The sequence below is a fragment of the Pezoporus flaviventris genome, unplaced genomic scaffold (genome assembly GCF_033815535.1).
Source record: "Pezoporus flaviventris isolate CSIRO_AGI_PZ_B2104156 unplaced genomic scaffold, CSIRO_AGI_Pfla_v1 ptg000131l, whole genome shotgun sequence".
NCBI classification, from domain to species: domain Eukaryota; kingdom Metazoa; phylum Chordata; class Aves; order Psittaciformes; family Psittacidae; genus Pezoporus; species Pezoporus flaviventris.
Window position 1 is genome coordinate 1866978 of NW_026892679.1, and position 12790 is coordinate 1879767.

The following is a 12790-nucleotide window of genomic DNA, read 5'->3' on the forward strand; positions in this document are numbered from 1 at the left end:
ACTCTTGGAGGCTTAAAATTATCTTAAAATATCAAAGATTTTGGCAGCATCACTTTTAAGTGATAATAACTACTTTGATTTGTTGTAAACATAAACTAGATAATCATTACATGATTTTGTGGACTTACTTCCCAGTGATTATGAAGGTTGCATTCATCTGCTTATCTTTGTAAAATACTCTGTTGCTGTCCGAAAAGATGCGAGAAGCCCCTGCTATTGATTTGAATTACAAAACCACAAAAATCAGATCTAATTTCCTCAGATCATTTGCTGTTTTCACTGATACCACTGATTTCAGTGGCTGTGTCCCCAGTGCACTGCAGAGTCCAGGTGTCCTTGCAGCCTGCATTTGACACCTGTATTATCCATGGTAGTACTCCAAGAAGGACTTTTGTGCCCAGCCAGGTGGTCACTTGCCACTGGACTAAGATAAAAGGATACACCTGTACTATGCATCAAGTGCCAAAGCCCATTCATGCACCAAGTGTGCCCCAGAGTGAGATCTTACACTGCTGAATGCATGTGGGGTCTGTTCCGTATCTCCGGGAAGCCCCTGTGCTGTCCTGTGCAAGCTGAAGCTCCAGCAGGCAAGCAGTGTGTTCAGTGACCACCTGACAGTATCACTGAGGGCTCTTTTACAAGACAGAGTATGTGCTGCTGAGCATTATTAATCAGAGTAAGGTTTTAGATTAATCAGTCTTGATTTTTTTTTCCTTTCTTTTCTGAATTTTGCTTTGTCTGTAATATTTTAGCTTGTAGGCCCCTGTTCAGGATGAAAGTCTGACCATTAAATTAAACCTCTGCAGAGAAGCACCTTAAATGCAACTGCCAGCACATATTGAATAAAATTTTAGAAATATCTTATCCTAGTTTATATAGAAAACATCCTTTCAGGCACATGCGTTTTCTTCTGTGGCTTTTTCAAACTCCTTTCTATACAATGTTTCTTACTGCCATCATGTCTTTGTTTCCCCTTTCCATTTCTTTTCCAAACCATTTATACAGATCAAAACATCTATAATACTGTTACACTGATCCTGCAGTGTTAATCTGGGTAAATACATTCCTGGCTTCAAAATGAACAGGACCAGGCCCTGCTTCTTGTAGCCTGTCCTTCTCTGCTAGTTACTAGGTATGTCCAGCACCTCTCATCTGTACATAATCCCACAGACTGGGGGAACAAAAGATATGCAAGCCTGCAAAATTATAGATTTAGAAAACCTCCTTGAATACTCTTAATCTCGCATATCTTAATTGCTAGAATTTTAATCAGCTATAATGAAACCTAATCATCTTGCCTTCTGTAGCGGATGCTTATACCCCTATGCTTATGCACATGAGTATAATTACTTACATGTGCATTGGCAAGCCCAGGTGATAATACCATACATAGTTTTCTGCAGCTGAACTATAAGAAAGCAGTCTTATATGATAAATATTCAACTTTAAAAAATATAGGTGTCCCTTTGGGTGTTGTTTTGTTTTGTTTTTCTAATATGCATAGAGCTCTTTGCTTGTTCACTTCTTTCAGTTATAAATCATTGTAGGGTTTGCAACACATCTAGAGCATTAATGTGGAAAGACTTATTTTCATGCATTAACTTACTCCCACTTACATTTCTAATACATTAGACACCAGTGTGTAACGTAACTGCTCGTTTATACCTTTTATTACACAACAGCATTACTGATGTCAGAACTTGTCCAGCTCTGGGAGGAATTCTATTTTAAGTGATGCAGGATATTTTCTCTACACTTCATTTTTATGTAGATTTCTCTTTATTAATACAGTAATAAATAGATCATCCATGGTCCTGTAAAAGGTTCTTTCAGGCAAAGTCAGAGTAAGGCTTTTTAAAGACAGAAGTAATGAAACCTTAGAGTAGCAGAAATAGGGAGTAATGGATGTCTCATACTGTGAGAATTCTGGCAAATAGTCTGTCCTTGTACAAATCAGCTGAAATTAGGATTCACTTGTGAATTTCACTGTGAAATTTTATCTGCATCATAAGCCTATGAAAAGGAGTGTTCTTACCCAGATTTTGTCTCCGTGTCTAATTCTTGTGTAGGCAAGAACCAGATTTAGGGCAAAGAAGCAGCCGTATGAATCACATGTGAAGCATGTAGCTTGACATGCACATTAAAAAAATACGTGGATATTTTCATGCAGGGGTTATATTATTTTCTTAATGGAAGGAGCATGAGGAAGAAATGCAGTTGCACTCTTTGTGTTTCCCGTTCCACTGTACAGTGAGTTTGGTGCGTGTAAAAAACATGGCAATAACATTCAATAGCATTGAGTCTTTGACATGCTCCCCAGTGACATAAATGTGCCTCAAGTAGACTTGAGGGAATCTCAGAGTGACAGTCCCCAGATCAGAGGATCGTCCCATCAGCCTGTGGCTGAGGCCAGATTTGCCATTTTTTGTTTGGAAGCCCTTCTGATTGCAGAGCCCAGACCAGCACTGGATCACACACTCAGAGATGGCAACAGCTTTCAGACTTAACCAGCCTGCTTGCCTCAATGTAGAATGAAATGCCCCATGTCCAAAGATATCCAGCTGTTGTTTTCCCTTGCAGTGGAAATACGCAGGCTGTTTATTTATTTATTTCAACTAATTCAAACTAAGAAGAAGGGAACAGTCTTGCTTCTTTATGTATAGCAATTCATGTATCAAAAGGACAGCTTCTTGAACTGGCTAGAAATCATTTGAATTTTCCCCTGTTCTGTGGCTTGCAAATGAAATACTGCCTGTAAAGATGATTTGGAATTAGATGGGTAATTTAATGAGCTGTTCCAGTATTCAGTGTTGAACATTTTACTCTTCTTTTTCCCTTTGCCAGTCAAAATGAATTTTCAGCTGGTACATGTTGCAGCTATTTCTGTTTCTCAGCTCAGTTAATTATTTTTAAGTGTAATCTCCTGTTCCTAGTCAGCTTTCATTCTTCTTTGTTGTGGCGGCTAAATAAGGACTGGAGTCTTCCAAGATCTGACCTTACACATTTGCATTTTGAGAACGTAAAATGGAGCTTAACAATGAAAAAGAAAAAGAAAAAAGAGATTAGCGCAGGTAAATTTATTTTTCTTTCATTCACTGTAAGTGATGAAATGCCGTGGCTCCTGTTCCAAACCCACTTGTGGTTGGTCAGGCCCAAAGGATGAGAATCCTGACAAAAGCACATATTCCAAATAAAACTCAAAAATACTCTTCCAACAGTGACAGTTCATTTCTCTTCAGAGTGATCACACTTAAGGATCTAATTCAGGCTTTAATGATATGAAACAACTGTAAAGATTCAGTGCACTCAGAAATGAATGAGTTAGATTTAAATGTTACTGTGTGCGGCTTCCTCTACTTTCCTGACAACCTTGTAAGCTGCTGCTTATGCCAGCTGTCCTGCTGAAATAGATGAAACCACTCATGTAAGGACATTTTTTTGGTAGGATTTCACCCTGATCTTGATGAAATATGTAATTTATCCAAGGTGTGACATTTGGCAGATGTATAAACTGCATACACAAAGCAAAATATAGGGGGTCTGTTGAAATTACGAAATTGATGTCTCAACCTGAAAAAAAAAAAAACAACCAAAAACAAAAACAAGAAAAGGTCCTTATCTGAAACACTGCTTTGAGTGCATGCATGCATATTGTCTGCCAGTGTTGTTATCTTGGGAAGAAAAAAAAACAAAACAGTAACAAATCATCTGTTCAGCACATTGAAACTGATCCTGAAAACATGGGCAGATTTGTTTGAAATTAAGCCTGCACTTGGTTAATTTCAACTAGATTTCAGAATACAGGCAGTATCCTTCAGGAAAGTGGGACTGCTAATATGCTATAACCATACTTGAGCATGAACAGTCTAGAAGCTCAAATTTAGTCTTCCCTAAGCAGACATTATTTTAAAGATTCTACCAATGCAGGGCCATGTTTATGTATTGGTAGTACTGATACGCAGAACAGATTTGGCTTTCTTCTGTTTCTTATTTTAATAGAGCGTTGCTCACTACTACATGAGTTATTTTTGTGAACTTGTCCTTCCATCTTGTTTTCATTTGTGCAGCCATAGTTTCCCTCAACATAGCTAACAGCTTTGCAATTTTAGTCCAAACTTCTGTTTGGTCAGTGTTCTTTCAATTTAAGCTTAAAATGTGTAAGAAAGCCTCTCATGTAATGGGAAAACTTGCCATAAAAATGTATAAGGGTTTTCTTGGGTACATGTTTTCACATTTAATAAAAATGCAATTTTCAGTTATAATTTGAAATGGTCACTTTATAGCCACTATTTAATTTTTATGTGAAAAAGAAACTGAGGAAAAAAAACCCAAACCTTTTATTTATTTGAATTCAGCATCATAAATATATGTTGAAAGATGTGGATTTGGAGAAAAATCAAAACAAAATTTACTGCCTAGTTACAGCTGGACTTTTATGTTGAAAGCTCCTTCCACACCCTCAAAAGTGGATTGCTTAATGTATGATTTTGTAAGAGCCCAATTCACAAATGTAATTTTGTCTATTGCGTGTTTTCACAGTATCTTGTGGGGGATTAAGGGTGCCCCTTAGCTGTGCAGGGTTCTGTGGTTGTATCTCTCAGAAGAGTAACCGAGTGGTCAAGCAGGCTTGTTCACAGGGTCTAGTAATTAAGGACTGGCAATTAATATCCACCAAATTTGTGCTCAGAAACAAGGTATTCGTACGCTACCTCGCTGTTCTCTTGAGAACTTGGGACAATTCTTCTTGCAGTTAGGTATGGGGATCCTTCAAGACTTTACAATGCTGAGACAAGAAGAATAATTTTGCTTAGAGAAAACTCTGGCAGTTTAGCACCAGTTTTCATAGAGAATCAGCACAAAACATGGGGATTTTTGAAAGGTGATGCCTTTTCTCAGTACCCTGGGTATACCAGGAAATAGACCATACAATTTAGAAGTTTGGTCTGTTACAGAGATATATACAGTTCCTCAGATTAGGAGGGAATTATAATAATAACCATGGCCAAACCTATGTTTGTCCCTATAGAGTGAAATCATCAGCAATCGCTTTTGATGGGAAGAATTATTGCTATGGAACAACTGCTCCAATCCTTGAGGAGCCAAATTATCAACTGGATATTTGTAGGTTTCATTTCTGTTTCATCTTCATGGTTTTTTCTCTCTTATTTGGATTTTCCTATTAAATGTACTGTCCCAGATCTCTGCACAAAAATAAGATCCAATAAAAGTACAGAAAGTTATTCAAATCTCTAGCTAAAGCCCTACTACAGAGAGTTTATTTCATTAGAGACATTGAGCATAACAAGAAATGTGGAGTGGCAGTGCAGCATCCTGAGAGCTCTTACTGTTTAGGATTAGGAAAGTTAGCCTCTCACAGACTCACATAAGGCAAGATGATTTCTAGCAATGGCATATAGTAGCTTGAAACAAAAGCTGATACTTACCATGCAGATTGGAAGGAAATAAAATCCAAACAGGTGATCTGTAATTGAAGTAGAGTTTTTACTGGCATAGCTTGGAAAGTACATTACTGGTAACAAGCTTCATATCAGCAAAACTGGTAGCTAGGGTTCAATAGCTGCTCTCTTTCTTAAAGCAGAGGTGCATCCTGATCCTGCTGTCTCTAATCCCCAGCAGAAAGGCTGGTCTTTTTGATTCAGGCACGTTGTGGACCAGGGGCTGCCCTATCCACCGGCCACCCCTTTTGTTACAGCTGAGCAAAGTGCAAATGTCCTTCCAGTGGGTGTCAAAGTCAATCTGTAACAGGAGAGTAGAGCGTGTCCAACAGCTTAGCAGAAAAGCAAAGCCATGTTTGCTAAATTGTTGTCAATAAACATGATGTTCAAAAGCAAGTATAAGTTGTTCCCCAGTCTATTTTAATTTTTCTGATTAACTTGTAGCTTTGATTTGATTTACATTAATGATTATATTAATTTACATTAATGAGTACCTTGACGGTTAAGGAAGAGAATACAAGTTCCTAAACTAAGGCTAAAATACAGACATGGAAGAGTGGCATAAGTAAAGTGGAAGCTGAAATTGTCTGTTAGTTGAGAAGCAAGTACATTTTTATTATCCATAAAATAAACTTTTTAGCCTTGTAGTGGCTATTTGAGAAGGGTTAATTAAAATGCTGTATATGCTTAGAGACCAATTTTGAGGGCTTTTTTTGTGGCAAGTATCCCCTTGCAAAATTGTTGCAGTGCATCTATTTCATGCATGTTTGCCTAAAAACACAAAAACAAATAGATTTTTTTTCTATGGATTGCTGTGTATGCATCTGGCAAACACTTGTTTATGGTGGGAAGAGGAGGAGGGTTTGATAGCTGGTGGGTTAGCATATTTATGTGAATTACTTAAAGCATTGGTAAACTATTGTCAACTTTGTTCACATTGCACAAGATACTCTGTGTAGTCTACTGCTGGCATTATAACCTCAGTGATCCATGCATATTCTGTAAATTCCTGTAGGTTTTGTGTAAGAATCCTTGTCACCATTGCTTACTACTGTAAATTGTTTTGAAGCAAGAGGTGGCATTTGATTGTACAGCCATGTGTATTTTATACTACAACAGTACCTGTTCTCTCCTCGAAACTTGCTGTTCACATATAGGTAAAAGGTTTGTTAAGCACGCTTAGTGGTTTCAGAATTTATTTCAAACAGCAAATATATAAGCCATTTGCAGGAATATTAAATGTAAGAGAATTCAACCCAGCTCATACCCTTTTGGGGGCTGGATTTTAGCAAACAACAGGCAGCTGCAGGTTAGCACGTTTCGTGGCTCCATGCCAGATATGCAGTGTGTGCTTTTTAACTGCATCAGTGCCAGGACAGAAACCCATCTCTAAGGGTATGCACGGGATAAAGCACTGCCTTTGTATTGTGTCCTTGTCCCCAGCCACCATGGGTTTTATGTGTGGCAGTGTTTTAAGGAGAATTTAATTATTTGTCTGTTTATGGAGATAGAAAAATAATCCAAATTCTTGGATGCTGGATTATTTTTTATTACTATTTTATGATATACAACAAAGACCCGAAAATGTGTGTGTGTTCTTTGCTGGTTTCTGACATTCAAGTCCTGTCTAGACTGAAAGACAGTAATGAGAAAAGTGAAACAAGTGGGAAAGTTGAAGGGGATAATTACTTTGATTATTTTAAATTCTGTGTTTTATATGTTTTTATTGATTGTTTAAATGTGTAGGTTAATGTTTTGAATAAAGGCAGTCTTTGTTAATGACTTTGCACCTTCACCCTTTCACACTGAGTACTTTCAATAAATGTTCCTGATGCTTCCAAGCCAGTGTGTAGATAAATTCCCTCTAAGATCAAAAAAAAAAAAAGTTTCTACTATTATTTCAGCCCTTAAAAAAAAAAACAAAAAACAACACGGGAATCCCAGTCTCAAGTATTTGCAGGTCACATCTGAACGATTAGGCAGGTGTATTTTAGAAAAAGAATAATTTTCAGTATCAGAAATGAAACTAATGTTTACACTCCAGTCTCTGGAAGGAAAGGAAACATCAGCTGTTTTCCAAACCAGCACAAATTAAATTTATCAATATAAATATTAACATAGAAAATACATTTTAAACTTGATACTGCCTCTGACCTTAAGCATTAATACTGATAAGACTGGGGGTCTCACAAATGCTGTGTATTTCCAAACACCTGTATTTCTCCTCAGTGTGTGCTTCACTATCAGCATCTACTGGAGAGAGTGAATACATGCCATGCCAAAATTGCTCAAAAGCATAGAGATAACAAATTCCCACAACATCATAAATACACTGACACGTGTGCATGTTGATTTGATTTACATTAATGATAATTGGATGAGTAACCACTCCAACTGTGAACTTCTCCAGACCTTAAGCGAAACATTTACAAGCAGCCTCTGGGATGGGTTCAGAAGGGCAGTAGTCTGAAAGGTCCAACACGCTGCCCAGCTCATAAAACCAAGGTCATAAAATCTAGTCTCACTGTTTTATCTTTTAAAAGATCCTTGTGAGACTGGTGAGCTTGCAAGGATTGTGTGCATCACTAACCCTAAAAGTTTATCTGGTTTGGAGCCTCAGACAAGGCTGACAGGCTGTGTTTTGTAATGGTAATACATTCTACCACATCAGGCATGTTTCTGCTCCAAACTGTGGCCTGATTCATCCTACCTTAATTTCAGCTGCTTAAAAATTGCCAGCCTACGTCTATTCTGTACGTCAGAGGTGGAACAGAAGAGGATATGCCTCTGGAAGATTTCCCTCTCCACTGGTGAAACCTGCATGCTTTTGACTGCCTAGAATTAGGTGGAATGAATCCAAGCTTCACATCCCTATATCAGTTGCACTCTCACTCTTTGCCTGCACTGATTCATTCATTGAAAACAACACAGGATGAAACCATTGCACAGAGGAATCAACACCAGACATAGCATATGATGCTTTTAAATTAAGCCTCTGTGAGACTGTAACAAAGATACTAATGTTCATACATTTCTTGGGATGGCTAAAGATTCCTTTCCTGGGAGCTTTAAGGAATAAATCTAGAAGATCCTCAGGATTGTGAGAATGCAGGTAGTAATGGCAGTTTATGGTGGGGATTTTTTGTAAATGTTTAGTACATCTGTATGATTTCACATGCTGGTTTGGAAACGAGGAGGTCTTTGCATCAGTGTTACTGTGGGTTAGCAAAGTAAATTTATAGCAGGTTCCACCTCAGGGTTTCGGTGAACATCTACGTTATTCTAGTCTAAGTTGAATACGTTTCTTCACTTAACTGCTGGTACGAAATCATAAGCAGTTGTACTGATTCTTGCTGAAAGCTGAGGAACAGTTGAAGATTAAAAATTGCACCCTGTCACCTTTATGAAGAGTCCACATTCTCACAGCTGGGCCTGAGACAGCAGCTGAAGTTGCCATATAACTTCATCACACAAAAGTGGGTGTAATTTTTTTTGTGAGTTTTAACAGGAGTGGTATTTATACATTTGCTTTATTTCCCAAACTGTAAGTCATTCTGTGTTGAAAATTATACACATCTGGTGTAGCTATGAATAGAAGAATTGAGGATTTTTTTACAATATGGTAGTACAATCCCTGCTCTGTTGTTCAATATTTCAAGTGCTGAACTTGACCAAAACTTTACATTCACGGATTATCTTAGCGTCATCTCTGCGTGAAGATGGGTGTGAATTTCCAGTGACTGTGGGTTCTCAGTGAATTCTGGGCCACAGGTAAACAGTTGTAGTGGGGAAAACTGCTGTGGCAGCCACTTCTCACTTTTTGACAACTTTTCAGGTGGATAAAGCCATTCTGTCTGTTGTCTGACACGCATCCAGTTTTCTCAGTGGATCACCATGTTCTTGAGTATCTTGATGGGTATTGTCATCTAATGGAGGGAAGGTGAGCAAGGTCATCACCCAGGAAAAGTAGAAACGTATCTTCTCCAGCAATCATTTATTTTTAATACTTAACTTTCCATTAACATTGGCATCTTCAGTTACTATTTTGCTATTCAGTATCTCAAGGTGGTATGAGCAAAAATATATGAGCATATACAATTTACAACGAATACAGGCTTGTATATCATGTTTTGAATCTTCTGGGGCTAACCTTTATGTTTTCCCCAGGTGAAAATACCATAGGATACTTACCAGACATAAGCACAATGACATGTCACTGCAGTGCATGCCGTCGCTTAGCCTCACTCTTAACATGTACTTGCATGCTGGAAAGTCAAAAATGCTGCTGTATAAATTGCTGCATGGTTTACCCAATACAGGTGTTTTTCTGCATCCCTTTTTTGCTCGAAATTCCCATTAACTTGAAAGTTAGTGATGGCTTGAAAAAAGGGGTTTGGAGCACAAAGGATGCAAGGATCAACTCTACAGTAGTTTACAGACTGCTGTAAATTCATGTCTTCTCAGCAAAGAAATGTAGCATTTTAGCAGTAACTTCCTAGTAGAAACACTGAGCGTGCTTATCACTTTTAAGATTTTAAGGACTGTGTAATTGTATCTCATTTAATTTTGACACTTAACCAGTAATATTCAATGAGCTGTGAACTTTGGTCATATCTACATGTTCAGCCAACGCAGCACTGAAAGGGGAACAGCCATGTTTTAGTATTGTAGTTACATAAGAAATCAGTTTTCAAGTTCTGTTTTGATTCTGTTTCTTTAACTTGTTTTCACCACAGAAGTATTTTTCTACATGGTCACCTGAGGCTTCCTTTCGCCAACCAAAACACTGTAGCCTTCTGCACTGTGAAAGGGCCTTGCGCTTGCCCAGTAAATCAGCAGAAATTTCATCCAAGCCATAAAATCCTCTTATGTTATCTGTGTTTATGTAATTAAAGCAACTGGGGATAGGAGCTTCAGGAATAACAAGGCCTCTCTACCTTCCATTTTACTCTCTCTCTGTACTTCACAGGGATTCAAGAGTTCTTTTTTTTCAAGGCTCAGCTATGTCTTTTTGAACCTGTGCAGTCTGTGTGATTCAGTTTATGGAGATAGCATTGGAGCATGAAGATTTACATGTGGTAGCAAGGAGTAATTGCATGTCTCTGTGGACATGGACACTTGCAAACAAGTCTGATACCAAGAATTTAAAAAAATAAAATCCAGATGGTACCAGCAGATCAGACTCTCTACTACAGTGGGGTTTTTTTTAGCTTTCGTCATTTGTATTTCATTTTGCAGGAGATGAGTTGGGGAATCTCAGTTCTCATGGGGAATTTTAGAAGTGTATCACTCAACAATCATAAAGTCTAACTTCAAAATGCACTATGATTTATTACAAAAATATATCTGCTTCTGTTTGCCAACATGGTTGTTCCATTTGTGATAAGTTAAACTCAGCAGTTAATTTGTTGCACTGCCTAGCTGCATGAATTCATCCAGTGTACGTATGTACCTGTGCAGCATTACTTTGAGTTTTGTATTTGAATTTGCAGTATTATTTTTGTATTTTACTTTGCTTCTGTTATTGCAATTGTAGTAAACATAATTTATACATATGATTTTACAACTGTTTTGCAACTGAAAAGTCTTCTTTAAATTGTAAAATTTTATTGATGGATACTCATTAAAATGGTATAAGAATTATATTAACAATTGTTCTGTGTTTGATGCTCTCTGTACATAAATATATGTCTATTTATCTGTTTAATGGTGCTTGTGTCTTGCAATTTTGGATACATTTTAGAATAAAGTTTCATTTTACAAGAATTAGTTGTATTTTCATAAGCTGTGTCAAACACCCCCCCCCCCCCCCTTTTTTTTCCCATGAATAACTAGGGTTATGAAAGAACCATACGAATCTGAAACATTTGTAACTTCACGGAGTAATACCTTTGTTTCAAGAATATGGAGATATATAATGTCCACAAAGATGCACAGCTCTACAGTGTAGTTGATTTACTGCAGTAACTGACATCTATATTTAAAATATCACCAAAAAGATCCATTTTGGAGTTACGTCTTGTAGCTGCTGACTCCACTGGTAAGAAGAGATTGTGAAGGTGTTAACAGTATCACAATTAGCACATTGGTCTCTTATTTTCCAGGGAACACTAAAGCTCTCTAGTCATGCATACATCTGTTTAAATATAGAATAAATTTTGGTAGAAACACAAAAACTAATTCTAGATGACAAGCTTCTGTAGATTTTTGATTCTTTGCTACACCCTTGTTCAGTACCATTTCTCAGGATAAATTCTAGCTCGGATGAAATGCAGGTCTGGATCAGTTACACTATTAGCTAGGTGGCTGCTAGCTGGCTGGCTGCTACAGTACTTGGTAACTCTGATGACTTTACAGATTTAATCACATCTAATACTGAGCTCATCTTTTATTAATAAAGTACCTTACCTATTCTGGCACAGTTCCTCTTCAGGCATCGCACTGTGTCTTGTTCTTCACAGTGCTCATGAGATATGCTGCTGTGCTACACAGATCTTTTTAAGTTACGTTGCTTCAATTAATTACAAATGCATGCTATTAGGAGATTATAACCTAATACCATTCTGGTTTTTTACTTTATTTAAAACAGTACTGCACCTGTTGTTGCTGCTGTTTTTATGATTTCATTTCAGCAGGAGAAGCCTCAGGCCATTAAGTGGGAATCATTTATTGACAAAAACTTTTTATAACTGCATTAGCAAGCAACAGTGCTGAAGGGATGTCAATTTCTTGGTTAACCAAACTTTTTAATCTGAGCTCACTCTAATCCACCACCAGTCCTCATTTCACAATAACAATTTCAGCAAAGCTGGTGGTGACTAAGTGATGTATGGGTTTGGATGTTAGGCATCCTCTACCTACCTTGAACCATTTGCTCACAGTGGGCATCAATAATGAGAAATCTGATGGTTCACAAAGATGCTTCCCAAAGACTGCCTAAGCCACAAAGTGTTGGTCCAGCTACCTTCACCTGGTGGTGATGCCAGAAGTGGTGGTACATGCTACTGTGGCACAAAAGGTACTTCTCAACTCAAAACCATTGAAAGCACAGATTCTCTTCTGGGAGAAATTAAATTACTTGGGCTAGTAATTTAATTTTTGTAATTTTTCAGTTGTGAAAGGAGAACAATACAGACATTGCAAGTATTTTCTGAGGACAAATACATTGAAGGATGTTAAACAGTGTTAACTACAGTGGAGACTGTGAAGCTAAAGGAGTATGAATAATGACTGCAGAGAAAGGAGTCACTGAAGCCAACTGGAAGACTGGAAGTCTGTTAACTCAGCTGGCAGGGTCCAAGAAGAGGCGCTGGATGGCAGGAGAAACGCAGCTT

General features: G+C 37.7%; 2 protein-coding genes across 7 annotated transcripts in view; one reads left to right on the forward strand and one right to left on the reverse strand.

Moving 5' to 3' along the window:
* Positions 1-11099, forward strand: part of SSBP2 (single stranded DNA binding protein 2) — a 182143-nt gene extending 171044 nt beyond the window's left edge. For 5 of the 6 annotated variants that reach the window (XM_061478738.1, XM_061478735.1, XM_061478730.1 and 2 more), the window contains one exon: positions 10426-11099. In XM_061478738.1, the coding sequence (XP_061334722.1) occupies positions 10426-10521 (96 nt within the window). In that variant the 3' untranslated portion in view covers positions 10522-11099. Of the gene's footprint in view, positions 1-5026; positions 7252-10425 lie in introns of those variants that run through there. The other variant, XM_061478733.1, reaches the window with a different exon arrangement.
* Positions 1-12790, reverse strand: part of RASGRF2 (Ras protein specific guanine nucleotide releasing factor 2) — a 280188-nt gene that overhangs the window by 42324 nt on the left and 225074 nt on the right. The gene's annotated exons all lie outside the window — the stretch shown is intronic.